The sequence below is a fragment of the Carcharhinus amblyrhynchos genome, chromosome 14 (genome assembly GCF_965287045.1).
Source record: "Carcharhinus amblyrhynchos chromosome 14, sCarAmb.v2.hapA, whole genome shotgun sequence".
In the NCBI taxonomy this organism is placed as follows: Eukaryota; Metazoa; Chordata; class Chondrichthyes; order Carcharhiniformes; family Carcharhinidae; genus Carcharhinus; species Carcharhinus amblyrhynchos.
The window spans coordinates 506,199-533,322 of record NC_137337.1 but is presented as its reverse complement, the minus strand read 5'-3'; the positions used below and the strand labels follow the sequence as shown (position 1 = coordinate 533,322).

Below are 27,124 nucleotides of genomic sequence, written 5' to 3'. Positions count from 1 at the left end.
TGGACAGTGAGAGCCTTTTTCCTCGGATGTTATGGCTAACACAAGGGGACATAGCTTTAAATTACGGGGTGGTAATTAGAGGACGGATGTCAGAGGTAGGTTCTTTACTCAGAGGGTAATATGCCCTGGAATGCCCTGCCTGCAGCAGTTGTGGACTCGCCAACTTTAAGGGTGTTCAAATGGTCAGTGGATAGGCATATGGATAACATTGGAATAGTTTAGGTTAGAGGGTCATTAGATTGGTTCCACTGGTCGGTGCAACATCGAGGGCTGAAGGGCCTGTACTGCGCTGTAATGTTCTATGTTCTAGGAGAGACTGAGTAGACCGGGGCTATGCACATTGGAATTCAGAAGAATGAGGGGAGATCTTATAGAAAGATATAAGATTATGAAAGGAATAGATAAGATAGAAGCAGGGAAGTTGTTTCCACTGGTGGGTGAAACTAGAACTAGGGCGCATAGCCTCAAAATAAGGGGGAGCAGATTTAGACAGAGTTGAGGAGGAACTTCTTCACACAAAGAGTTGTGAATCTGTGGAATTCCCTGCCCAGTTGAGGCTCCCTCATTGAATGTTTTTAAGGCAAGGATAGATAAATTTTTGAACAGTAAAGGAATTAAGGGTTATGTTGAGCGGGTGGGTAAGTGGAGCTGAGTCCATAAAAAGATCAGCCATGATCTTATTGAATGGCGGGGCAGGCTCAAGGGGCCAGATGGCCGACTCCTGCTCCTAGTGCTTATGTTCTTATTAAACTTGTTTCCAGAATTCTCTCTTGCTTCACTTTGGATTTAATCAAGCTTTTGCAAAGTACACTTTAGAGAGAGATATTGGCCTCGGAAGGAGTGATTTGCACAAATGCTATACAAGGAACCTAAGAGTAATGAGGGGAGATTACATAATGTAAGTTTGTATTCCTTGAAATATCGAAGGTTAAGATTGACAATTTTGAAAGAAGTGAATGGAGTAGATAGTGAGAAAGTTCTGCAGGTGGTGGAGCCCAAGATAAAGGGACACAACTGGAATAACTCAGGAAGTCCAGCTGGGGAAAGGAACATAGTTTATTACAGAGTGCAAACCACTCCCAGGGTGTACATGCACTAACCACTGCCTGGGACCACTGTTCATCCTGGGTCTGCTTTATAAAAGGCTCCGGTAATGAGTTTCAGCTCAGCAGACCACTGCCTGTTACAAGGGGAACTCGTACTCAATCAATCCCATAGGGAAATCAGTCAGTGATTTCCCCATGGACCTCGTGGGGATTATCACAGTAATATTAATATTAGAGCCAGGAGGGACTTTAGCAAATACTTCTTCATCACATAATGAGTGTAGAAATATCAGACTGTTTTCACAAAAAGTAGTGGGCACTGACTCAATTACTAATTCTAATTTTGAGATCAATAGATTTTTGCTGGATTGCTGTTAAGGATTAGCGAGCCAAGGCAGGTGGATGGATTTAGCCATGATCTGATTGAATGGTGGAACAGGCTGAAGGAGCTGAATGACCTCCTGTTCCTACTTTCCTAACAGTATAGTTGCCATCTTGTGCTCAAAATTTAGCACTGCATGGCTCCAGCTCCAGCCCTTTCAATAGTATTGAGTGTTTTGCTGATGCAGAGCTGAATAAACTGGTTCTGAAGCAGAAAGCAGGTGTATTTGTATTTAAGATTGTTCCCTTCTCGACAATATCTCTCTGCCTGTTGTGACATTTAAATATCCTGGATACCTAAATTGTATTTGAATAGGGTCCAGGTGAAGGCTGGGATGAAGGCTCTTTATCTGAATGCACGAAGCATTCGGAATAAAGTGGATGAGCTGGTGGCGCAGATCAGCACAAATGGATATGATCTGGTGGCCATTACAGAGACGTGGCTGCAAGGTGACAGGGACTGGGAGCTGAATGTCCAGGGGTATCAAGTGTTTAGGAAGGATAGGCGGGAGGGAAAAGGGGGGGCGTAGCTCTGCTGATTAAGGATAGCATCAGGGTGGTAGCAAGGGATGATATTGGAGCCAAGGAGCAGAAAGTGGAATCGTTGTGGGTAGAGATTAGGAACAGCAAAGGGAGGAAGACGCTGGTGGGTGTCGTCTATAGGCCCCCAAATAATGATCTGGAGGTGGGGCGGGCTGTTAACGCGCAAATAAATGCGGCGTGCAGGAATGGAACGGCAATAATTATGGGGGATTTCAATCTGCATATTGATTGGTCGACCCATGTTGGACGCGGTGGGCTCGAGGAGGAGTTCTTGGAATGCTGCCGGGATAGTTTCCTTGAACAGTGTGTGTTGGAGCCGACGAGGGAGCGAGCTATCTTGGATCTGGTGCTATGTAATGAGGTGGGTAGAATCAGGGACCTTGCGGTGAAGGATCCTCGTGGGGAGAGTGATCATTGTATGGTGGCGTTTCTGGTGCAGATGGAGGAGGACAAAGTGGGTTCCTGGACACGCGTCCTTTGTTTGAACAGAGGGGAGTACGGTAGGATGAGAGAGGAATTGGCGAATGTGGACTGGGGGAGTGCGTTGGAAGGTAGGTCTGCTGAGGAGCAGTGGAGGATTTTTAAGGAGATCTTTCTTGGTGCTCAGCAGAAATTTATTCCGATGGTCAAAAAGGACCGTAGGAGGAGAGGTAATAAGCCGTGGATAACGAAGGAGGTGAAGGAAAGTGTTAAATTAAAAGCGGAGGCGTTTCGAGTAGCTAAGAGTAGTGGGCGAGAAGAGGATTGGGAGAGGTTTAAATGTCAACAAAGATTGACAAAGAAATTGATGAAGAAGGGTAGGAGAAACTATGAAGCTGGGCTTGCGCTTAATATAAAAAAGGATAGTAAGAGTTTTTATAAATATATGAAAAGGAAGAGGCTGGCTAGGGTGAACATTGGACCCTTAGAGGATGAGAAGGGGGACTTAGTGGTAGGGGATGGGGAAATGGCTGAGGTCTTGAATAACTTTTTTGTTTCGGTCTTCACGGAGGAGGACGTGAATAATTTGCCGGGTGTTAGCGATGGAAAGGTGGTAGGACTGGAGGGTCTCAATGACATTACTGTTACTAGAGAGGCGGTGCTTGACAGACTGGAGGGACTGATTGTGGACAAGTCCCCAGGACCGGATGGAATGCGTCCGAGGGCTCTGAAAGAAATGGCGGAGGTGATAGTGGATGCCTTGGTGGTTATTTTCCAAACGTCGCTGGATTCCGGGGAAGTGCCAGAAGATTGGAAAGCGGCTAATGTTACGCCGTTGTTTAAGAAGGGTGGCAGACAAAAGGCAGGGAATTATAGGCCGGTTAGTTTAACATCTGTTGTAGGTAAAATGTTAGAATCCGTCATCAAGGAGGAAATAGTGAGGCATCTTGAGGGGAATTGCTTGATAGAGCAGACGCAGCACGGTTTCGTTAAGGGGAAGTCGTGTCTGACAAATTTACTGGAGTTCTATGAGGATGTGTCTAGGGCAGTGGGTAGAGGAGAGCCAGTGGATGTGGTCTTTCTTGATTTTCAGAAAGCGTTTGACAAGGTACCTCACAAGAGGTTATTGCAGAAGGTCAGGGGACATGGAGTTGGGGGTAGGGTGTTAGCGTGGATAGAGGACTGGTTGTCAAATAGGAGGCAGAGAGTGGGGGTCAGTGGGTGCTATTCGGATTGGCGGTTGGTGACTAGTGGAGTGCCTCAGGGGTCGGTGCTGGGGCCTCAGCTGTTTATCATTTATATAGATGATCTGGAGGAGGGAACCAAGTGTGTGGTGTCGAAATTTGCTGATGACACAAAGATTGGTGGAACGGCAAATTGCGCGGAGGGTGTAGAGAGTCTGCAGAAGGATCTAGATAGGCTGGGCGAATGGACCAGGAAATGGCAAATGGAATTTAATGTTGGCAAGTGTGAGGTGGTCCACTTTGGTAGGAATAATGGTAGGAAGGATTATTACTTACGCGGAGAAAAACTGCAGCAGGCGACGGTGCAGAGGGACCTCTGGGTCCTTGTGCATGAGTCGCAAAAACCCAGCTTGCAGGTACAGCAGGTGGTCAGGAAGGCAAATGGGATGCTGGCCTTCATAGCGAGGGGGATTGAATATAAAAGTAGGGAGGTCTTGCTGCGGCTGTATAGGGCATTGGTGAGGCCGCAGCTGGAGTACTGTGTGCAGTTTTGGTCGCCGCACTTACGCAAGGATATTTTGGCCTTGGAGGGAGTGCAGAGGAGGTTTACTAGGCTGATGCCGGAGTTGAGGGGGTTGAGCTATGAGGAGAGGCTGAATAAACTCGGCTTGTACTCGTTAGAGTTTAGAAGAATGAGGGGAGATCTCATTGAGACGGGTAAGATGATGAATGGGATGGATAGGATAGAGGTGGAGAGACTTCCCGCTCAGAAAGGACAGTAGGATTAGGGGGCACAGCCTCAAGATAAAGGGGGGTCGGTTTAGAACGGAGTTGAGGAAGAACTTCTTCACTCAAAGGGTGGTGAATCTCTGGAATTCTCTGCCCGTTGAAGTGGTGAAGGCTACCTCGCTAAATATTTTTAAGACGCGGGTTGATGGGTTTTTGATAAGAGAGGGGATTAAGGGTTATGGGGAGAGGGCGGGAATGTGGAACTGAGCCACGACAGATCAGCCATGATCTTATTGAATGGCGGGGCAGGCTCGAAGGGCCAGATGGCCTACTCCTGCTCCTATTTCTTATGTTCTTATGTTTTTATGTTCTTGGTTCCACCCTTATGGGGCTAAATTAGATTCCAAAGGTGAGATATTTGCCAATACCCAATTTGGCAGGAGTATTTTGGTTGCCTAAGCATGCAATATGGCAGGCATACTGTAGGCAGATGTTCCAAGCTGGCGTGCTACTCCCATATGGTCGTAGGGTCCAGTACAGGTGTCCAGAGCTGTGCCTGAAATAGGGGACCCAATGCCAATTTCAGGATCCTGTCTTACAGTAGGCTGTGCTGGATGTAGGCTGTGCTGAGGCTACTGCATCAAGATCTACCTGCAGTCTACCTGACCCTCCTTTAATGAACGTTTCATAACCATCGGATAGGCAGGTTTTTAAAATAATGTTAAATATGGAGTATTACATAAAATAAAAAGGCCATTTGGCCCAACAAGTTCACACAAGTGCATTTCTGTGCGAGCCTCCTCCATATTTCCTCCTTTAAATTGGCCACAATAACCATCTATTCCCTTCGGAAATGCTTGTCTAGCTTCCTGTGAAGTCATCTATTCTCTTGGTCTCAACCGCATGCTGCAGTAGTGAGTTCCACATCGTCACTTGTTTGGGTGAAAAAGCTTCTTTTGAATTCCTGATTGGATTTCTTGGTGACTATCTTATATTAATGGCCTCTAGTTATGCTGTTCCCCACAAGATGAAACATTCTTCCTGTATCCACTCTATCAACACCTATCACAAATCTAAAAAACCTCTGTTACACCACCCCTCAGCTTTTTTTTAAGAGAAAAAGAGACACAACCTGTTCATCCTTTCTTGATATGTGTATTAGGTATCATCCTTCCAGTGTCTCATGCCCTTCCTCTTGCCCATGCCTGTTTCTTCCACACTGCTGCTGCTTTCCTTCTTCTCCCAGCCTCCTTCACTTCTTCTTTGTCCCTCCATTTCTCTTTTCATTCCCCTTTCCCATTCCCTCCCTAATCTGTCCTTTCATGTTCTCGCTATCTGTACTTTTGGGAATGTGGTTTTCTGTGATTGTGTTCAAAACTTTTCCTTTATTTTCTGTAGCCTCACCTCATTATTTTATGGTGAACAGACTGAAAAAGAGAAATCTCCATCTGAAACCAGTCCAACTGAACTGGAGAATAAAGATGTGGTAAGTGAGCAACTGAGAATGCACCAGTGTCTACTGTGTCTCCAGTCCACACACTATTGTTTTGTTAAGTTTCTTATGTTGAACCAGATTGAGTGCCTTCTGGGAGTTCATATAAATGGCAACTATAAAATTCACACTAAACAAGAGTGAAGAGTAAACTACCGTGCGTGCTGGATCTGAAACAAAATAGAAAATTTTGGTCATACTTAGCAGGTCAGGCAGCATCTGTGGAGAGAGAAGCAATTAACATTTTGGGTCAATGATCTTCCATCAGAACTGGGAAAAATTAGAAATGTAGCACAGATTTTGAACAGGTGAAATGGAAGGTGGTGGGAAATAGAATAAAAGAGGTGTGTGATAGTTTAGAAAACAAGAGAGATTAAATGACAAAAGAATTGGTGATGCAAAGCAAGGGGGAATGGTAATAAGTCAAGTAAAGAAACAAAATCTGTGTGCAGGAAGTGTGAATAACAGGATGGTGGACAGTGCCATTGAAAGTAGAAAACAAGAAAAGCAAGACTAAAACATACAAAAAAAACAAAATGGAGGCAAATATTACAGTCTGAAACTGCTGAACTCAATGTTGAACACAAAAGGCTTTAAAGTTCTCTAGGTGTAGTTCCTCAAGCTTGAATTGAGCTTTATTGAGGCCAAGGACAGAGAGGTCAATATGAGAGCAAGGTGAAGAATGTAAGTTGCAGAAACTGGAACCTTGTGGGCTGTGTGATTGAACTGAGGTGCTCCGCAAAGTTGTCATGCAATCTCTGCTTGGTCTCGTGAGTATATAGTAGAACAATGAACACAGTTTACTGAATTGAAAGAAGTACATATCAACTGCTGTTTCTTCTGGAAGGGGCGTTTGGGCCCTTATACAATAAGGAAAGAGGAGATAAAAGGTCAGATGAACAGACTGATCAAGGTCCTGTCAATCAGGGTGGCAAGCGAATCTTTCATTTATACAAAGATGGGCGTATCAGAAACACCAGTATGGAATGTTGCATTATCTGAACAGATGTGATAGAGAAGGAGAAACTAGAAGAATCGAATAGGGTTCTTTCAGGAAGCAGTGCGTAGTCCATGTGGTTGTGGGAGCACTGGGCTTATCGCAATAATTTGTTCAGACCTAACCCCAGAAAATAGAGATAGAGAAGTTGAGGAAGGGAGAGGTGGACAGGGATCACGTCAAGGTGAAAGATGGGTGGAAATTAGAAGCAAATTGATGCAGTTTCCAGTTTATGGTGAGATTAGGAAATGATACAGATATCAATGTACCAGGAAAGAGGCGATGCAGGTCCTAGTAGAAGTAGAACAAGAAATGTTCCATATATATCCCACAAAAAGGCAGGCACAACTAGGACCCACATAGGTATCCATATCATTTTTATTATTTGAACCCATTGAGATTAGTTAAAAGAGAAATTGTTCAAAGAGAGATCAAGTTCAGCAAAGCCGAAGAGAGTGATTTGATTTATTATTGTCACATGTATTAGTATACAGTGAAAAATATTGTTTCTTGCATGCTATACAGAGAAAGCATACTGTTTATAGAGAAGGAAATGAGAGAATGCAGAATATAGTGTCATAGCTAGGGTGTAGAGAAAGATCAACTTAATGCAAGGTAGGTCTATTCAAAAGTCTGATGGCAGCAGGGAAGAAGCTGTTCTTGAATCGGTTGGCATGTGACCTCAGACTTTTGTCTCTTTTTCCCGACAAAAGAAGGGGGAAGAGAGAATGTCTGGATTGCAGGGGTCCTTAATTATGCTGGCTGCTTTACCGAGGCAGCAGGAAGTGCAGACAGAGTCAATGGATGGGAGGCTGGTTTGTGTGATGGATGGGGCTACATTCACGATCTTTTGTGGTTTCTTGCAGTCTTGGGCAGAGCAGGAGCCATACCAAGCTGTGATATAACCAGAGAGAATGCTTTCTATGGTGCAACTGTAAAAGTTGGTGGGAGTCATAGCTGACTTGCCAAATTTCCTTAGTCTTTTGAGAAAGTAGAGGAATTTCTGAGCTTTCTTAAGTGCAGGGTCAGCATGAGGGGATCAGGACAGGTTGTTGGTGATCTGGACACCTAAAAACCTGAAGCTTTCAACCATTTCACTTCATCCCTGTTAGTGTAGATAGGGTCATGTTCTTCACAATGCTTCCTGAAGCCAATGACAATGTCGCTTTTGTTCTTTTTTTTTGAGTGGTGATGGATGTGGACTGGTTAAGCCTCCAATCAAGGAAGAAGTGGAGAACCATCAGATCATCCTGATGGGGACTTGAGGTGTAAAGAGATGGGAAACCCATGGCGATGCAAAGACAATTATGGCCAGGAAATTGAAACTGTTAAATTGATGGAGGGCATCAGAAGGTCATGAATGTGGCTGGAGAAAGGGAGAAAAAATAGAGTCTGGGTAGGAAGAGATCAGCTCAGTGGTGTAGAAACAAGCTGAAGCGATGGGTTGCTAGGGAAGTCCAGTTGTTGGATCTTGGGAAGGAGTTAGAAGTGGACTGTCCAGGTATGGGAGACTGAGGTTAAAAGAAGCCATGGGTGGAAGATTGTCACAGGCACTGAAGTCATTGACAGTTCTGAAAACAATGGCTTGATGTTCGTTGATGGTGTCCTGATCCAGAGAAGGTAGAATGATGTGTTGCAGGATTTTCCATTCTCCTAGTTCTTCCAGCTCCATCACATCTGTTCTGATAAAGTAGTCTTTCACACTGGCATGTTTGATATGCTTATTTTCATAGAATCCATAGAATTCCTACAGTGAAGATGCAGGTCCTTTGGCCCAAAGGTGTCTGAGCAGCTCTTTGAAAGAGCACCTTGCCCAGGCAACTCCTCCTCCACAAAACTAACCTATCCCCATAACCCCATGCATTTACCATGGCAAATCTACCTAACCTATGCATCTTTCAAACTGTGAGAGGAAAACGGAGCAAACCCGCGCAGACACAGGGAGAATGTGCAAATAGATGATCTGGAGGAGGGAACCGAGCGTAGGGTGTCGAAATTTGCTGATGACACCAAAATTGGTGGAAAGGCAAATTGTGCGGAGGGTGGTGAGAGTCTACAGAAGGATCTAGATAGGCTGGGCGAATGGGCCAGGAAATGGCAAATGGAATTTAATGTTGGTAAGTGCGAGGTGGTCCACTTTGGTAGGAATAATGGTAGGAAGGATTATTACTTACGTGGAGAAAAACTGCAGCAGGCGACGGTGCAGAGGGACCTCGGGTTCCTTGTGCATGAGTCGCAAAAACCCAGCTTGCAGGTGCAGCAGGTGGTCAGGAAGGCGAATGGGATGCTGGCCTTCATCGTGAGGGGGATTGAATATAAAAGTAGGGAGGTCTTGCTGCGGCTGTATAGGGCATTGGTGAGGCCGCAGCTGGAGTACTGTGTGCAGTTTTGGTCACCGCACTTACGCAAGGATATTTTGGCCTTGGAGGGAGTGCAGAGGAGGTTTACTAGGCTGATGCCGGAGTTGAGGGGGTTGAGCTATGAGGAGAGTCTGAATAAATTAGGCTTGTACTCGTTAGAGTTTAGAAGAATGAGGGGAGATCTCATTGAGACGTATAAGATGATGAATGGGATGGATAGGATAGAGGTGGAGAGACTCTTCCCGCTCAGAAAGGACAGTAGGACTAGGGGGCACGGCCTCAAGATAAAGGCGGGGCAGTTTAGAACGGAGTTGAGGAGGAACTTCTTCACTCAAAGGGTGGTGAATCTCTGGAATTCTCTGCCTGTTGAAGTGGTGGAGGCTACCTCGCTAAATATTTTTAAGACGCGGGTTGATGGGTTTTTGATAAGAGAGGGGATTAAGGGTTATGGGGTGAGGGCGGGAATGTGGAACTGAGCCACGACAGATCAGCCATGATCTTATTGAATGGCGGGGCAGGCTCGAAGGGCTAGATGGCCGACTCCTGCTCCTATTTCTTATGTTCTTATGTTCAGAGAGTTACCCATTGCCGGAATTGTATCTGAGTCTCTGGTGCTGTGAGGCAACTGTGCGAACCACCCTCAACCATGTTTCTCCCACTTCCCATACTACAGATCTTGCTCTTTAACCCTCCTATCCATGATCTCACATTCCACTCCACCAGTGCCTGTATTCAATGGATCATCCTGTGCCAATTCTGCCACCTCCTGTGTGATGCCATCATCAAGCACATCTCTGCCTGTCCTCCCCTTTTAGCTTTCTGAAGGGGCTGTTCTCTTTGGTCTAGGTGGATTACCAGATCACTGAGTGACCTAGGCAAGTGGGTTATCAGATCACCAATCCAGCTAGGTGGGTTACCGGATCCCAACCTGACCAAGTGGGTTATCAGATCACCAATCCAGCTAGGTGGGTTACCGGATCCCAACCTGACCAAGTGGGTTATCAGATCACCTATCCAGCTGGATGGGTTACTGGATCCCAACCCGACCAAGTGCGTTACCAGATCACTAAGTAACCTGGCCTGGCGGATTATCTAATTACTGAGTGATCTCATTGCTCATTTTAATTTTCTGATTTGTGATTTTAATTGTAGTGGCTGAATTTGTGATTTTGATTTCTGTTTTTGGTCCTGTGTCTGCAGGGTTTCTGCTCCTGGTTGACCACACTCTATCACATGAGGTAAATTAAACTCTAGAATAAAACAAAAATTCTGCAGATCTGAATTGCTGGAAAAACTCAGCAAGTCTGGCGGCTTCTGTGACAAGAAAAACTGAGTTCATGTTTCGAATCTAATGTGACTCTTCTTTGAACCTGAAAAACTTCAGAACAATGCCAAACAAGACTCAAATTTGACTCAAGACGTTAATTCTGCTTTCCTTTTCACAGATTTTGCCGGACTTGCTGAGTTTTTCCAGAACGTTCTGTTTTATTTTAAGTTAACTTGCAATTGCCGTCAATGGAAATTGTAATCCGTGATTTCAGTTAAGCAATAATGAGTGCTGGATGCTGTATCCTGCAACCCAGACTCAGTGTCCTGAGCTCATTATTGCATCTGTTATCCACGTACTAGAATATGGAAAGAGAAACATTAGGGAGCTTAAAGGGGCATTGCTTCCAGTTCTGGGGAAAATGAGAGTGATTCCACTTCTGAAGAGGGAGACAAACAAAGTGGCAAACAGATGAGTAGGAGATAAAGCATCATCTGAATAGGGGCAAAGAATCATACAGTACAGAAAAGGCCCTTCGGCCCATTAAGCCTAGGCTGAGAAGCCCATTGACAGGGACATGAAAAAGAAGCAATCAAACAGCATGTAAAGAATGTGAGAAGAAAAGAAGAAAATATAAATTGTAAAATGAACCAAAATGATAGTCAGAAGGAATAAATGGGACTCAGAACTTAGAACATAGAACATTACAGCGCAGAACAGGCCCTTCGGCCCACGATGTTGCGCCGACCAGTTTTTTTAAAAAAAAAACACTGACCCACTAATCTAAACCAATCCCTTTTCGTCCATAAACCTATCCACAGATCTCTTAAACGCCCCCAAACTAGGCGCATTTACAACTGCAGCAGGCAGGGCATTCCAATCCCTCACCACCCTCTGGGTAAAGAACCTACCCCTGACATCCGTCCTATAACTACCCCCCCTTAATTTAAAGCCATGCCCCCTCATGCTAGCTTTCTCCATCTGAGGAAAAAGGCTATCACTATCCACCCTATCTAAACCTCTAATCATCTTATACGTTTCAATAAGATCCCCTCTTAGCCTCCTTCTTTCCAGCGAAAACAACCCCAAATCCCTCAGTCTCTCCTCATAGGACCTCCCCTCCATACCAGGCAACATCCTGGTAAACCTCCTCTGCACCCTCTCCAAAGCCTCCACATCCTTCCTGTAATGTGGGGACCAGAACTGCACACAGTACTCCAAGTGCGGCTGCACCAGAGTTGTGTACAGTTGCAACATGACGCTGCGACTCCTAAATTCAATCCCCCTACCAATAAACGCCAAGACACCGTATGCCTTCTTAACAACCTTATCTACTTGATTCCCAACTTTCAGGGATCTATGTACACAGACACCTAGATCCCTCTGCTCCTCCACACTATTCAAAGTCCTCCCGTTAGCCCTATACTCAACACATCTGTTACTCCTACCGAAATGAATTACCTCACACTTCTCCGCATTAAACTCCATCCGCCACCTCGCGGCCCAGCTCTGCAACCTGTCTAAGTCACCCTGCAAACTATGACACCCTTCCTCACAATCTACCACACCTCCGACTTTGGTGTCATCAGCAAACTTACTAATCCACCCAACTATACCCTCATCCAGATCATTAATAAAAATTACAAACAGCAGTGGCCCCAAAACAGATCCCTGAGGCACACCACTCGTAACCGAACTCCATGACGAATATTCACCATCAACCACCACCCTCTGTCTCCTATCTGCTAGCCAATTCCTGATCCAAGTACCTAGATTACCCCCAATCCCATACATCTGCATTTTCTGCAGAAGCCTACCATGGTGAACCTTATCAAACGCCTTACTAAAATCCATATATACCACGTCAACTGCCTTACCCCTATCCACCTCTTTGGTCACTTTCTCAAAGAACTCAATAAGGTTAGTAAGGCACGACCTACCTGCTATAAAACCATGCTGACTGTCTCTAATCAATTCATTACTCTCCAAATAACTATAAATCCTATCCCTAATAATTCTTTCTAAAACCTTGCTCACAACAGAAGTAAGACTCACTGGTCTATAATTCCCGGGGAAGTCTCTGTTCCCCTTCTTAAACAATGGGACAACATTCGCTATCCTCCAATCTTCCGGTACTATACCAGAGACCAACGATGACCTGAAGATCAGAGCCAGAGGCTCTGCAATCACCTCTCTAGCCTCCCAGAGAATCCTAGGGTAAATCCCGTCTGGACCAGGGGACTTATCTATTTTCAAGCCCTCTAGAATATCTAGCACATCCCCGGTATCAACTGCAATACTGTCTATTTTACACCCCTGCACCCCAGTGTCCTCCTCAGCTACATTCATGTCCCCCTGCGTGAACACCGAAGAGAAATATTGGTTCAGTGCCTCTCCAATCTCTTCCGGTTCCACACACAGCTTCCCTCTACTGTCTGTAACTGGCCCTAATCTTGCCCTAACCAACCTTCTGTTCTTGACATACCTATAGAATGCCTTAGGATTCTCCTTAATCCTATCAGCCAAAGTCATCTCATGTCCTCTTTTAGCCCTTCTTAACCCCCTCTTCAACTCCCTCCTAGCCAATCTAAAGCTTTCTAATGCACTACCTGAGCCCTCAAGCCTCATCCGAACATAAGCCTCCTTTTTCTTCCTAACCAACGAATCAACTTTTTTAGTACACCACGGTTCCCTAGCCCTACCAAATCCTCCTTGCCTGACAGGGACATACCTATCACAGACCCGCAGTAGCTGCTCCTTGAAAAAACTCCACATTTCGGACGTTCCCAGTCCCTGTAGTCTCCTAGTCCAACCTATGCTTCCTAATTCTCTCCTAATAGCCTCATAATTACCCTTCCCCCAGCTAAAACTACTGACCCGAGGTTCATACCTATCCCTTTCCATCACTAAGGTGAACGTAACCGAACTGTGGTCACTATCACCAAAATGCACACCAACTTCCAAGTCTAGCACCTGGTCTGGCTCATTACCCAGCACCAAATCCAATATAGCCTCACCTCTAGTTGGCCTATCTACATACTGAGTCAAAAAACCTCCCTGCACACTTTGAACAAAAACTGATCCCTCTAACGAGCTAGAGCTATAGCAATTCCAATCAATATTAGTAAAGTTAAAGTCCCCCATAACAATTACCCTATTACTTTCACTCCTAACCAGGATCGTCTCCGCAATCCTTTCCTCAACCTCTCTAGAACTTTTTGGAGGTCTATAAAAGACTCCCAACAGGGTGACCTCTCCTCTCCTATTTCTAATCTCCGCCCATACTACCTCAACAGACAAGTCCTCATCAAACTTCCTCTCTGACACTGTGATACAGTCCTTGACCAATAATGCTACCCCTCCCCCCCTTCTACCTCCTTCTCTACTCCGACTAAAGCATTTGTACCCCGGGACCTGCAACATCCATTCCTGACCCTGCTCTATCCATGTCTCTGAAATGGCCACAACATCAAAGTCCCAGGTACTGATCCACGCTGCAAGTTCATCCACTTTATTGCGAATACTCCTCGCATTAAAGTATACGCATTTCAAACCCTGCTCCACCCCACCCCCACAATGCTGTGCATTGCAGTCCCCATCTATGCCCCCCTCACTTTCACCCCCTCTACTCAGGATCCCACCCCCCCTCTGAATCAGTTTAAACCACTCCGCATAGCCTTCACAAAATTACCCCCCAGGATATTTGTTCCCCTCTGGTTCAGGTGTAAACCATCACTCTTATAGAGGTCCCACCTTCCCCAGAATGAGCCCCAATTGCTCAAGTACCTGAACCCCTCCCTCCTGCACCATCCCCTCAGCCACAAGTTCAAACTTTCCCTCTCTCTATTCCTCTCTAAACTATCCCGTGGCACAGGCAAGAGTCCGGAGATAACCACTCTGTCTGACTTGGCCTTTAGTTTCCACCCCAACTCCATAAATCTCTGCTTAATATCCCCTTCCCTTAACCTCCCTATATCATGCGTCCCCACATGAATTATAACTTGTGGTTGATCTCCCTCTCCCCTAAGAGTCTTGAATATCCTCTCTGACACATCCCGGATCCCAGCCCCTGGTAGGCAACACACCAGCCCTGAGTCCCTACCATTACTACCGACTCTCCTATCCGTCTCCTTAACTGTGGAGTCCCCAATCACGAGGCCCAATCTTTTACATCCCCTAACCACCTGAGCTTTTACAATAGGCTCACCCCCAGAGACCTGCTCCCTTTGGCTATCCCCAGTTGATTCCTCCTCAACTGTAGCCTCCAGGACCGAAAACCTATTTTGGAGGGGAACAGCCCCAGGGGATTGTCCCCCCACTTGCAACTTTTTAGTATTTAGAAAGGATTTAGAAAGTATTTAGCCATTTAGAAAGGAAAAGTGGGGGGACAAGAAGGAAAAGAAAGTTGTAAAACTGTAGGAAATTAAATCAAAAATACTAAAAATTGAATTTAGGAGTCGCAGCGTCATGTTGCAAGTGGGGGGACAAGAAAGGAAAAGTGGGGGGGCAAGAAGGAAAAGAAAGTTGTAACACTGTAGGAAATTAAATCAAAAATACTAAAAATTCTCCGCAGATCTGGCAACAACTGTGGGGGCAGAAACAAGGTTAATGTTTCATGCCTGTGACTTCCATCTTTTTCAACATCCACTTCCCCTGCCCTTGGTGCTGCATAAAAGGTGGGGGGGGGGGGGGCGGTGGGTGTGGAGGATCCTTAGGATTTTTCATATGGTTCATGTGGTGGGTGAGGGATGAAATATGCCAGGAAAAGTGATGGAGACTGGAGCAGTGTTCACTTTTTACTCACTCAGTGTGTTTGCTTTCAGGGATGATGAGATTCAGTACAAGTGTGGAATCGACGCCATTACCTACCTCTCGTTTCAGCGACACATCCTGGTGCTGCTCACTGTTGTCTGTGTTGTGTCCATTGCCATTGTCCTACCTGTCAACTTCTCTGGGGACCTACTGGGTAAGGAGCCCTGAGATAGGGAGTCTAAAGGCTCTGCACAGTGGTAAAAGGAGCTCCAGGAGTGTGGAAATGACTTTGGGAGGATGGGAGAGGCCAGTACTAGGAAATGGAGTGCAAGGAGGGGGTAGCTCCAGTTCGAAGTGGTAGTATAACTGGACTTGTAATCCAGAAACCCAGGACACATCCCTGGAGACCTGGGTTTGAATCCCACCGTGGCATATGATGAAATTTGAAAGAAATAAAAATCTGGAATTAAGGTCTAATGATCACCATTACACTATTGTTGATCGTTGTTAAAAAACACCATCTGGTTTACTAATGTCCTCTAGAGAAGGAAATCTGACACCCTTACCTGGTCTGGACTACATGTGGTTTCAGAACCACAGCAATCTGACTCTTAAATGCGCTCTGAAATAGTTACTCCATTCACAGGCAATTAGAGATGGGCAAAATGGAGTGGAATGAGGTGGACTTCAGGAAAGGAACGGGGGAGAGGAGAACCTCTAAGACAAAGAGTAGGGGAGAGGTGACTGGGAGAAAAGTTATAGAGGTGGCTCCAGAATATTGAGTTGGGGCAGGTGATGGGAGTCCGAAACACAGAGTAGAGAAAGGGGGGTTGGGGCAGGGGGGGGAGCAGGAAAAGAAGTGGAAGAGGGGTGGCTGCTGTAAGAGGCTGGGGGAATTGGGCAGCACAGTAAGAAGTCTCACAACACCAGGTTTAAGTCCAACCAGCTTATTTGATAATAGTAATAAGGTTCATCTTCCACACACCTGATGAAGGAACACCGTTTCCAAAAGCTTGTGGGTTTACTATCAAATAATCTGGTTGGATTAAACCTGGTGTTGTGAGACTTCTTACTGTGTTTACCCCAGTCCACCATTATGATGGGCAGCTCCAGGGAAAGCACCGAGGAAGGGACTCAGGGACATTTTGCTTTGTTCATTCATGGGATGTGGACATTGCTGGTTGGGCTGATATTTAAGTCAACCACATCGCTGTGGGTCTAGATTCACATGTGGGCCAGACCAGGTAAGGACGGCAGATTTCTTTCCCATAAGGACAGCAATCAACAATGGTTTCATGGTCGTCAGTAGATTTTTAATTCCAGATGCTTTTTATTGAATTTAAATTTCACCATCTAGCCCAGTGACAATGCCACGACCTCCCTCCGCTACACAGAGTAGGGCCGGAGAAGGGGAGTGGTGGGGAGCCTCCAGGAGAAGTGGGAGGAGGAAAAGGAATGGGGAGGGGGGCAATTCTATTACAAGGAGTTGGGGCAGGAACACCTCTTGTGACAGTGAGGGGACCAGAGGGAAGAATCATAGAATCATACAGTGCGGAAGAGGCCCTTCAGCCTATTGAGTCTGCATCGACAGATGAGAAACATGGAGCATGGGGATGGCAGGTAGTTCAGGCACAGGAAAAGTTGTGGCAGGAAACACTTGCTTCCTGGAGCTGGAGCACCAGTGTGTGGACAGGCAGAGTGACTGTTGCACAGTCTGGGGGGTGGGGGTTGGCGGGGGGTTGAGGGGGGGGTGCGGTGCGGTGGGAGACAATAACAACTACCATTAATTACATCAGAAATAGACATTACAGCATTTCATTCAGCTCCTTGAGTTTGCTCTGCTATTCAGCCAGATGGTGGTTACACTTCTACCTTATTACCACCTGGTCACATGATTGGGTATCTATTAATTCCCTTAGTGCCCAAAATTCATTGATCTAAGTCCTGAATGAGCATTGCTGGATCTCCGGAATTAGAATTTGAAAGCCAAACAATCCTCTGAGTAAAGACATTTACCCTGATCTCAGTGCTAAATGGATGACCATTGCTAATTTTGTTCTATGTTTGTGACCTTAATCATTGGTGTACTGAAGTACTGAAGCAAGACTGGACAATATCCAAGCTTGGACTGACAAGTGGCAAGTAATATTCGTGCTACGTGAATGCCAGGCAATGATCATCTCTAATAGAGGATCTAACCATTACCCTTTGACATTCAGTGACATTACCTTCACTGAAAACACTACCATCAACATCCTGGAGGTTACCATTGACCAAAACTGAATTGGACCAGCCATACAGACTCAGAGAGGTTTACAGCTTGGAAACAGGGCCTTTGGCCCAGCTTGTCCATGCTGCCCTGTATTTACGATTAAGGTTGTCCCAATTGCTTGCATTTGGCCTATATCCCTCTATACCCATCTTATCCATGTAACTGTCTAAATGCTTTTTAAAAGACGAAATTGTACCCACCTTTACCACTGCCTCTGGCAGCTCATTCCGGACACTCGCTACCCTCTCAGTGAAAAAATTGACCCCCTGGACCCTTTTACATATTTTTCTTCTTACTTTAAACATATGCTGTCTAGTTTTAGACTCACCTACCTTTGGGAAAAGATGTTGACTTATCTATGCCCCTCATTATTTTATAGACCTCTATAACATCACTCCTAAGCCTCCTACGCTTCAGGAAAAAAAGTCCCAGTCTATCCAACCTCTCCTTATAACTCAAACCATTAAGTCCCGTTAGCATCCTAGTAAATCTTTTCTGCGTGCTTTCTAATTTAATGATATCCTTTCTAGTTTAATGATAATCTTTCTAGTTTAATGATATCCTTTTCGTAATAGGGTGACCAGAACTGTACGTAGTATTTCAAGTGTGGCCTCACCAATGCCTTGTACAACTTCAACAAGACATTCCAACTCCTATATTCAATGTTCTGACCAATGAAACCAAGCATCTGAATGCTGCATTCACCACTCTGTTCACCTGTGACTCCAGTTTCAAGAAGCTATGAACTTGTATCCCTAGATCTCTTTGTTCTGTAACTCTCCCCGACGCACCATTAACTGAATAGGTCCTTCCCCAACTCGATCTACCAAAATACATCACCTCACTTTATCTAAATTAGATTCCATCTGCCATTCATCAGCCCACTGGCCCAATTGATCAAGATCCCATTGCAATCCTAGATAACCTTCTTCACTGCCCATTATGCCACCAATCTTGGTCTCATCTGCAAACTTAAAAACCATACCTCCTAAATTCTCATCCAAATCATTAATATAAATAACGAATAACAGTGGACCTAGCACCAATCCCTGAGGCATTCCGCTGGCCACAGGCCTCCAGTTTGAAAATCAACTCTTGTCTCCTGTGGTAAATACCATGGCTGCAGGAGTGGCCAGAAGCTAAGAATCCTGCGATAAATAACTCACCACCTGACTCCCCAAAGCCTGCCCACCATCTACAAAATACAAATCAGGCGTGTGATGGAATACAGTCCAATTGTCTGGATGAGTGCAGATCTAACTTGACACCATCCAGGACAAAGCACCCTGTTTGATTGGCACCTCATTTACAAACATTCCCTCTACTCCCAATGCACAGTGGCAATAATGTGTACCATCTGTAAAATGCACCTTGGGAACTCACCAAGCATCTTCATAAAACACCTTCCAAATCAACGACCTTGACCATCTAGAAGGACAAGGACAGCAGACACCACCATCTGGAAGCTCCCCTCCAAGCCATCGACCATCCTGATTTGGAAATGCAATGCTGTTCCTTCACAGAAGCTGGGGCAAAATCCTGGAACTCCTTCCCTAACAGCACTGTGGGTCTATCCACATCAGATGGACTGCAGCTGTTCAAGAAAGCAGCTCATTATCACCTTCTGAAGGGCAACTAAGGATGGGCAATAAACGCTGGTCTAGCCAGCAACTTACAGATTCTAAGAATGAATTTTAAAAATTCAAAATTTGTTTCTGACACAGCACAAAACTTGGGAACTGTTAGGAGCATTAAAGTTAAAGAGGACATAGACAGGTTTCTGGAATGGGTGGATATATGACAGATGACACTGCTGTCTCCAGAGTTAGTGATGTTGATTCTGTGCTGTCTCTGTGTTTAAGAGCTCTTGCAGCCCTCACTAACTTGTGAATCTTTGCCTTAATTTCAGGTGACAGTCCGCAACACTTCGGCCGCACTACCATTGCAAATGTCCCCGCTGAGTGAGTGAATACTGGCTGGTGGTGGGACACTGATGGACTCTTTTCCAATTTCTCCATCCCTCCCCACAGCGGCATCAGCCCCCTCCCCCTTTTGCACTCCTTCTGCTCTGTCTAACTCCTGCTCTGCTTCTTCCTCCGCCCACTCCTTCATTTCCCTCCCCAAACCCTGCACTCTAATTCTTCATCTCTTCATGCTCTCATTTCTCTTGTTTTCCAGTGATCGACTACTCTGGCTACATAGTATATTTGCACTTCTTTATTTCATAGTTACTGTGATCTGCATGGGTCATCACTCTCTGCAGCTGGATTACAAAGACAATGAAAAGGTGAGTCCAAAGATGTGCAGGTTAGGCGGATTGGCCATGCTGAATTACCCCTTTGTGTCCCAACATATGTAGGTTAAGGCGATTAGACATGGTAAATGCATGGGGTTACCGGAATAGGGTGGGTGGTGGGTCTAGGTAAGATGGAGAGTCGGTGCAGACTAGATGGTCCAAATGGCCTCTATCTTTCCTGTATGGATTCTATGGCTAAAGCAGCTGAAAAGATTGTTGTATTGGCGGGACGGCGATTACAGAGTGAAGTATGAGCAATAGTGCCTGATGTTGCCATCTGAAAACTTCTAGGAGCCTGACAATGCTGCAACTGGTTACCCTGGCAACAACCCCCTCGATGTAGAGGCTTTGGAGAGGGTGCAGAGGAGGTTTACCAGGATGTTGCCTGGTATGGAGGGGAGATCCTATGAGGAGAGACTGAGAGATTTGGGGTTGTTTTCGCTGGAAAGAAGGCGGCTAAGAGGGGACCTTATTGAAACATATAAGATGATTAGAGGTTTAGACAGGGTGGATAGTGATAGCCTTTTTCCTAGGATGGAGAAAGCTAGCACGAGGGGGCATGGCTTTAAATTAAGGGGGGGTAGTTATAGGACTGATGTCAGGGGTAGGTTCTTTACCCAGAGGGTGGTGAGGGACTGGAATGCCCTGCCAGCTGCAGTTGTAAATGCGCCTAGTTTGGGGGCGTTTAAGAGATCTGTGGATAGGTTTATGGACGAAATGGGATTGGTTTAGATTAGTGGGTTAGTGTTTTTTTTTAAAAAGCTGGTTGGCGCAACATCGTGGGCCGAAGGGCCTGTTCTGCGCTGTAATGTTCTATGTTCTATGTTCTATGAAACCTTAATGTACATCAGAGATTCCAGAATCATATCCCAATCTTGCCCCTCCTTACAGAAATTCATCCAGTTGTTCCCCTACCCTACAATAATCAATTTTGCAATCCTATTTGTGTTAAAATATTACCTAATTTTTCCATTTTCTTTTCACATCTTTAGCACGGTGGCACAGTAGTTAGCACTGCTGCCTTATAGTGCCAGGGACCCGGGTTCAATTCCCGGCTTGGATCACTGTCTGCAGAGTCTGCACGTTCCCCCGTGTACGCATAGGTTTCCTCTGGTTTCCTTCCATGGTCCAAAAGATATGCGGGTTAGGTGGATTGACCATGTTAAATTCTGTCTCAGTGAAGGTGAAAAGGCACTAGGACGCCTCCCAGTAGTTTAGTTTTTTTTCTCGGGTTTATAAGCACCTACCTCCGTGTATCAGCCTCATTGTTCCTGAGGAGCAGTATCGAGAGGCAGTGATTTTTGGGCGTGTGAGGAGGCAGCAAAGAAGGTACATTTTTCTGTTTATATTGTTTAACTTTTTATTTCTAGTTTAAATCGCGAGTTTCGGCGGTTTTTTTTTAAAATTAGTTAGAAACCGGAAGTTGTCACTAGGACGCTTACCGGTAGTTGTAGTTTTTTTTTCTCGGGCCCCTAACCCTATAAATTAGCGCAGAGAGGATACCCGATCCTCTACACTGGTAGAGAATCCCACCCTCCCACCTCCTCTAACCTAAATTATAAGTGTGGGGGAAGTTTTTTTTTTAATATTTTTATTTTTCTGCTGGTAATTGTTTCAGGGATGGCAGTTCAGGCAGTAAGCTGCATCTCCTGTGGGATGTATGTGGCGACGGACTCCAGTAGTGTTTCAGGTGATTTTACTTGTAAGATGTGTGTTCGATTGCAGCTTCTGGAGGAGCGTGTAAAGGAGCTGGAGGTGGAATTAGAAGAACTCCGCATAATTCGGGAGGCAGAAGCGGACATCGATAGGAGTTATAAGGAGATAGTCACTCCCAGAAATGAGTCTTGGGTCACTGCCAGGAGGAGGGGAAAGAAGCAAGTGGGGGGACAATCCCCTGGGGCTGTTCCCCTCCAAAATAGGTTTTCGGTCCTGGAGGCTACAGTTGAGGAGGAATCAACTGGGGATAGCCAAAGGGAGCAGGTCTCTGGGGGTAAGCCTATTGTAAAAGCTCAGGTGGTTAGGGGATGTAAAAGATTGGGCCTCGTGATTGGGGACTCCACAGTTAAGGGGACGGATAGGAGAGTCGGAAGTAATGGTAGGGACTCAGGGCTGGTGTGTTGCCTACCAGGGGCTGGGGTCCGGATTGTATCGGAAAGGGTATTCAGGACTCTTAGGGGAGAGGGAGATCAACCCCAAGTTATACTTCATGTGGGGACGCATGACATAGGGAGGTTAAGGGAAGGGGGTATTAAGCAGAGATTTATGGAGTTGGGGTGGAAACTAAAGGCCAAGTCAGACAGAGTGGTTATCTCCGGACTCTTGCCTGTGCCACGGGACAGTTTAGAGAGGAATAGAGAGAGGGAAAGTTTGAACTTGTGGCTGAGGGGATGGTGCAGGAGGGAGGGGTTCAGGTACTTGAGCAATTGGGGCTCATTCTGGGGAACGTGGGACCTCTGTAAGAGTGATGGTCTACACCTGAATCAGAGGGGAACAAATATCCTGGGGGGTAAATTTGCAAAGGCTATGCAGGGAGGTTTAAACTGATTTGGAGGGGGGGTGGGATCCTGAGTAGAGGGGGTGAAAGTGAGGGGGGCATAGATGGGGACTGCAATGCATGGCATCGTGGGGGTGGGCCGGAGCAGGGTTTGAAATGCGTATACTTTAATGCGAAGGGTATTCGCAATAAAGTGGATGAACTTGCAGCGTGGATCAGTACCTGGGACTTTGATGTTGTGGCCATTTCAGAGACATGGATAGAGCAGGGTCAGGAATGGTTGTTGCCGGTCCCGGGGTTCAAATGCTTTAGTCGGAGTAGAGAAGGAGGTAGAAGGGGGGGAGGGGTAGCATTATTGGTCAAGGACTGTATCACAGTGTCAGAGAGGAAGTTTGATGAGGACTTGTCTGTTGAGGTAGTATGGGCGGAGATTAGAAATTTGAGAGGAGAGGTCACCCTGTTGGGAGTCTTTTATAGACCTCCTAAAAGTTCTAGAGAGGTTGAGGAAAGGATTGCGGAGACGATCCTGGTTAGGAGTGAAAGTAATAGGGTAATTGTTATGGGGGACTTTAACTTTACTAATATTGATTGGAATTGCTATAGCTCTAGCTCATTAGAGGGGTCAGTTTTTGTACAAAGCGTGCAGGAAGGTTTTTTGACTTAGTATGTAGATAGGCCAACTAGAGGTGAGGCTATATTGGATTTGGTGCTGGGAAATGAGCCAGACCAGGTGCTAGACTTGGAAGTTGGTGTGCATTTTGGTGATAGTGACCACAATTCGGTTACGTTCGCCTTAGTGATGGAAAGGGATAGGTATGAACCTCGGGCCAGTAGTTGTAGCTGGGGGAAGGGTAATTATGAGGCTGTTAGGAGAGAATTAGGAAGCATAGGTTGGACTAGGAGATTACAGGGACTGGGAACGTCCGGAATGTGGAGTTTTTTCAAGGAGCAGCTACTGCGAGTCCGTGATAGGTATGTCCCTGTCAGGCAAGGAGGATTTGGTAGGGCTAGGGAACCGTGGTGCACTAAAAAAGTTGATTCGTTAGTTAAAAAGAAAAAGGAGGCTTAAGTTCGGATGAGGCTTGAGGGCTCAGGTAGTGCATTAGAAAGCTTTAGATTGGCTAGGAGGGAGTTGAAGAGTGAGTTAAGAAGGGCTAAAAGAGGACATGAGAAGACTTTGGCTGATAGGATTAAGGAGAATCCTAAGGCGTTCTATAGGTATGTCAAGAACAGAAGGTTGGTTAGGGCAAGATTAGGGCCAGTTACAGACAGTAGAGGGAAGCTGTGTGTGGAACCGGAAGAGATTGGAGAGGCATTGAACCAATATTTCTCTTCAGTGTTCACGCAGGGGGACATGAATATAGCTGAGGAGGACACTGGGTTGCAGGGGTGTAAAATAGACAGTATTGCAGTTGATAAGGGGGATGTGCTGGATATTCTAGAGGGTTTGAAAATAGATAAGTCCCCTGGGCCGGATGGGATTTACCCTAGGATTCTCTGGGAGGCAAGAGAGGTGATTGCAGAGCCTCTGGCTCTGATCTTCAGGTCGTCGTTGGTCTCTGGTATAGTATCGGAAGATTGGAGGATAGCGAATGTTGTCCCATTGTTTAAGAAGGGGAACAGAGACTTCCCCGGGAATTATAGACCAGTGAGTCTTACTTCTGTTGTGGGCAAGGTTTTAGAAAAAATTATTAGGGATAGGATTTATAGTTATTTGGAGAGTAATGAATTGATTGGAGATAGTCAGCATGGTTTTGTAGCGGGTAGGTCGTGCCTTACTAACCTTATTGAGTTTTTTGAGAAAGTGACCAAAGAGGTGGATGGGGGTAAGGCAGTTGACGTGGTATATATGGATTTTAGTAAGGCGTTTGATAAGGTTCACCATGGAAGGCTTCTGCAGAAAATGCAGATGTATGGGATTGAGGGTAGTCTAGGAAATTGGATCAGGAATTGGCTAGCAGATAGGAGACAGAGGGTGGTGGTTGATGGTAAATATTCGTCATGGAGTTCGGTTACAAGTGGTGTGCCTCAGGGATCTGTTTTGGGGCCACTGCTGTTTGTAATTTTTATTAATGATCTGGATGAGGGTGTAGTTGGGTGGATTAGTAAATTTGCTGATGACACCAAAGTCGGAGGTGTGGTAGATTGTGAGGAAGGGTGTCATAGTTTGCAGGGAGACTTGGACAGGTTGCAGAGCTGGGCCGAGAGGTGGCGGATGGAGTTTAATGCGGAGAAGTGTGAGGTAATTCACTTTGGCACGAATAACAGATGTGTCGAGTATAGGGCTAACGGGAGGACTCTGAATAGTGTGGATGAACAGAGGGATCTAGGTGTATGTGTACATAGATCCCTGAAAGTTGGGAATCAAGTAGATAAGATTGTTAAGAAGGCATACGGTGTCTTGGCGTTTATTGGTAGGGGGATTGAATTTAGGAGTCGCAGCGTCATGTTGCAACTGTACACAACTCTGGTGCGGCCGCACTTGGAGTACTGTGTGCAGTTCTGGTCCCCACATTACAGGAAGGATGTAGAGGCTTTGGAGAGGGTGCAGAGGAGGTTTACCAGGATGTTGCCTGGTATGGAGGGGAGGTCCTATGAGGAGAGACTGAGGGATTTGGGGTTGTTTTCGCTAGAAGGAAGGCGGCTACGAGGGGATCTTATTGAAACGTATAAGATGATTAGAGGTTTAGATAGGGTGGACAGTGATAGCCTTTTTCCTCGGATGGAGAAAGCTAGCACGAGGGGGCATGGCTTTAAATTAAGGGGGGGTAGTTATAGGACGGATGTCAGGGGTAGGTTCTTTACCCAGAGGGTGGTGAGGGATTGGAATGCCCTGCCTGCTGCAGTTGTAAATGCGCCTAGTTTGGGGGCGTTTAAGAGATCTGTGGATAGGTTTATGGACGAAAAGGGATTGGTTTAGGTTAGTGGGTCATTGTTTTTTAACTGGTCGGCGCAACATCGTGGGCCGAAGGGCCTGTTCTGCGCTGTAATGTTCTATGTTAAAGTATGGCGATTAGGGGAATTTCACAGTAACTTTATTGCAGTGTTAATGTAAACCTTCTTGTGATACTAATAAATAAACTTTACTTTAATCTTTCCTTTGAACATCTGCCTGATGGCAGGTTAGCTGATCTCAAGTTTCCATGTTCATGGAAATCTTCAAAATTCCCCAGGTAGCTGCCAGACCATCGCAAAAACCCAGCTTTTTGTTGTAACATTTAGAAAGGAAACCCATTGTCCTTACCCAGTCTGAACTTACATCAGTCACACATTATCTGATTTCACTCGAACTGTGGTCTGAAGTGGCCGAGAAAAGTCCTCAGTTGGTCAAACTGCTGCGGCTGGGCAGCATGGTGGCGCAGTGGTTAGCATTGCTGCCTTGCAGTGCTAGGAAATCAAGTTCAATTCCAGCCTGAGTGACCCTATGTGTGAAGTTTGCACATACTCCCTGTGTCTGCCTGGGTTTCCTCCCACACTCCAAAGATTGCAGGTTAGGTTGATTGGCCATGGTAAATTGTGCATCAATGTCAGAGGATTAGCTAGGGTAAATACATGGGGCTACGGGGTTATGGCCTCGGTGGGATGGTTGTCAGTGCAGGCTTGATGGGCAAAATGGCCTCCTTCTGCACTGTAGGGATTTTATAATTCTATGAAAGAATGGCATGTGGATTTCCAGTGGTTCAATAAAGCAGTTAAATATCACCTTGTTAAAGATGACCAATAAATGGCAGCCTTGCTGGTGATGCCCACATCCTGACAATGAACTCTCAAGAGTTGAGGGTTTCTGAAGAATTTCCAAGGTGCAATGATCTTTCTTCATAACTCCACCCTCCAGGGGCAGAAATAAATCTGATCTCTCAGCTCTGTACTCCTTCTAATAATTCATAGAATCAAAGAATTGTGCCTGGGCCAGCTCATTCTAAAACTATCCAATTAGTCTCATTCCCTACAAATCATTGCCCTTCATTTTTATCCAATCTCCTTTTGAATCTTACAATTGAATCTGTTTTCACCATCTTTGCAAGCTGAACATTCCAGATCACAACAACTTGCTATACAAATAAAAGTTTCCACATGTTACTGCAGGTATTTCACCAGTTACTTCCAGTCACTAATCCTTTTGTCTCTGGAAACAGTTTATTTATTCACTTTGTCACATCCTTCATTGTTTTGAACATCTCCACTGAATCTCTCCTTAACTTCACCGCTGTGAGAACACACGTAGTTTCTGGATTGTTCCTGATTTGGTGTCCACAATTGGCCAGATACTCAAGCTGGGCTGAACGAGTGAATTATAAAGATTCAGCGTAACTTCCCTGTTTTAGTACTCTATGCCTAGATCAATAAAACCAAAGATTCCATACACATTTTTAACACCCTTCTCATGTGTCCTGCTATCTTCAAATATTCAAGTACATATCCAGGCCTCCTTATTCCTCCAGCTCCTTTAAAATTGTACCATTTAGTTTATAATAAAAGCAAAATACTGCAAATGCTGGAATCCGAAACAAAAACAGAAAATGCTGGAAAATTTCAGCAGGCCTGAAAGCATCTGTGGGACGAGAATCGTGCCAACGTTTCAAGTCTAGGTCACCCTTAGTCAGAGCTGAGAGCAAAGAGAATTCTCTTTGATCTCTTGCGTTTACCATTTAGTTTATATTGCTGCCTCATTCTTCTTACTAAAATGTTTCAAAATTTAAGTTTATTCATCACAAGCAGGCTTACATTAACAGGGCAATGAAGTTACTGTGAAAATCCCCTACTTGCCACACTCTGGCACCTGTTCGGGTACACTGAGGGAGAATTTAGCATGGCCAATGCACCTAACCAGCACATCTTTTGGACTGTGGGAGGAAACTGGAGCATGCAGAGGAAACCCATGCAGACACGG

At 45.5% G+C, this 27,124-nt stretch overlaps 1 protein-coding gene across 3 annotated transcripts in view; it reads left to right on the top strand.

The window, feature by feature from the left end:
* Nucleotides 1-27,124, top strand: part of tmem63c (transmembrane protein 63C) — a 217,116-nt gene that overhangs the window by 79,843 nt on the left and 110,149 nt on the right. For all 3 annotated transcript variants that reach the window (XM_080202134.1, XM_080202132.1, XM_080202133.1), the window contains 5 exons: nucleotides 5,702-5,789; nucleotides 10,353-10,390; nucleotides 15,243-15,385; nucleotides 19,353-19,404; nucleotides 19,622-19,730. In XM_080202134.1, coding sequence (XP_080058260.1) covers nucleotides 5,702-5,789; nucleotides 10,353-10,390; nucleotides 15,243-15,385; nucleotides 19,353-19,404; nucleotides 19,622-19,730 — 430 coding nt within the window. The remainder of the gene's footprint in view (nucleotides 1-5,701; nucleotides 5,790-10,352; nucleotides 10,391-15,242; nucleotides 15,386-19,352; nucleotides 19,405-19,621; nucleotides 19,731-27,124) is intronic.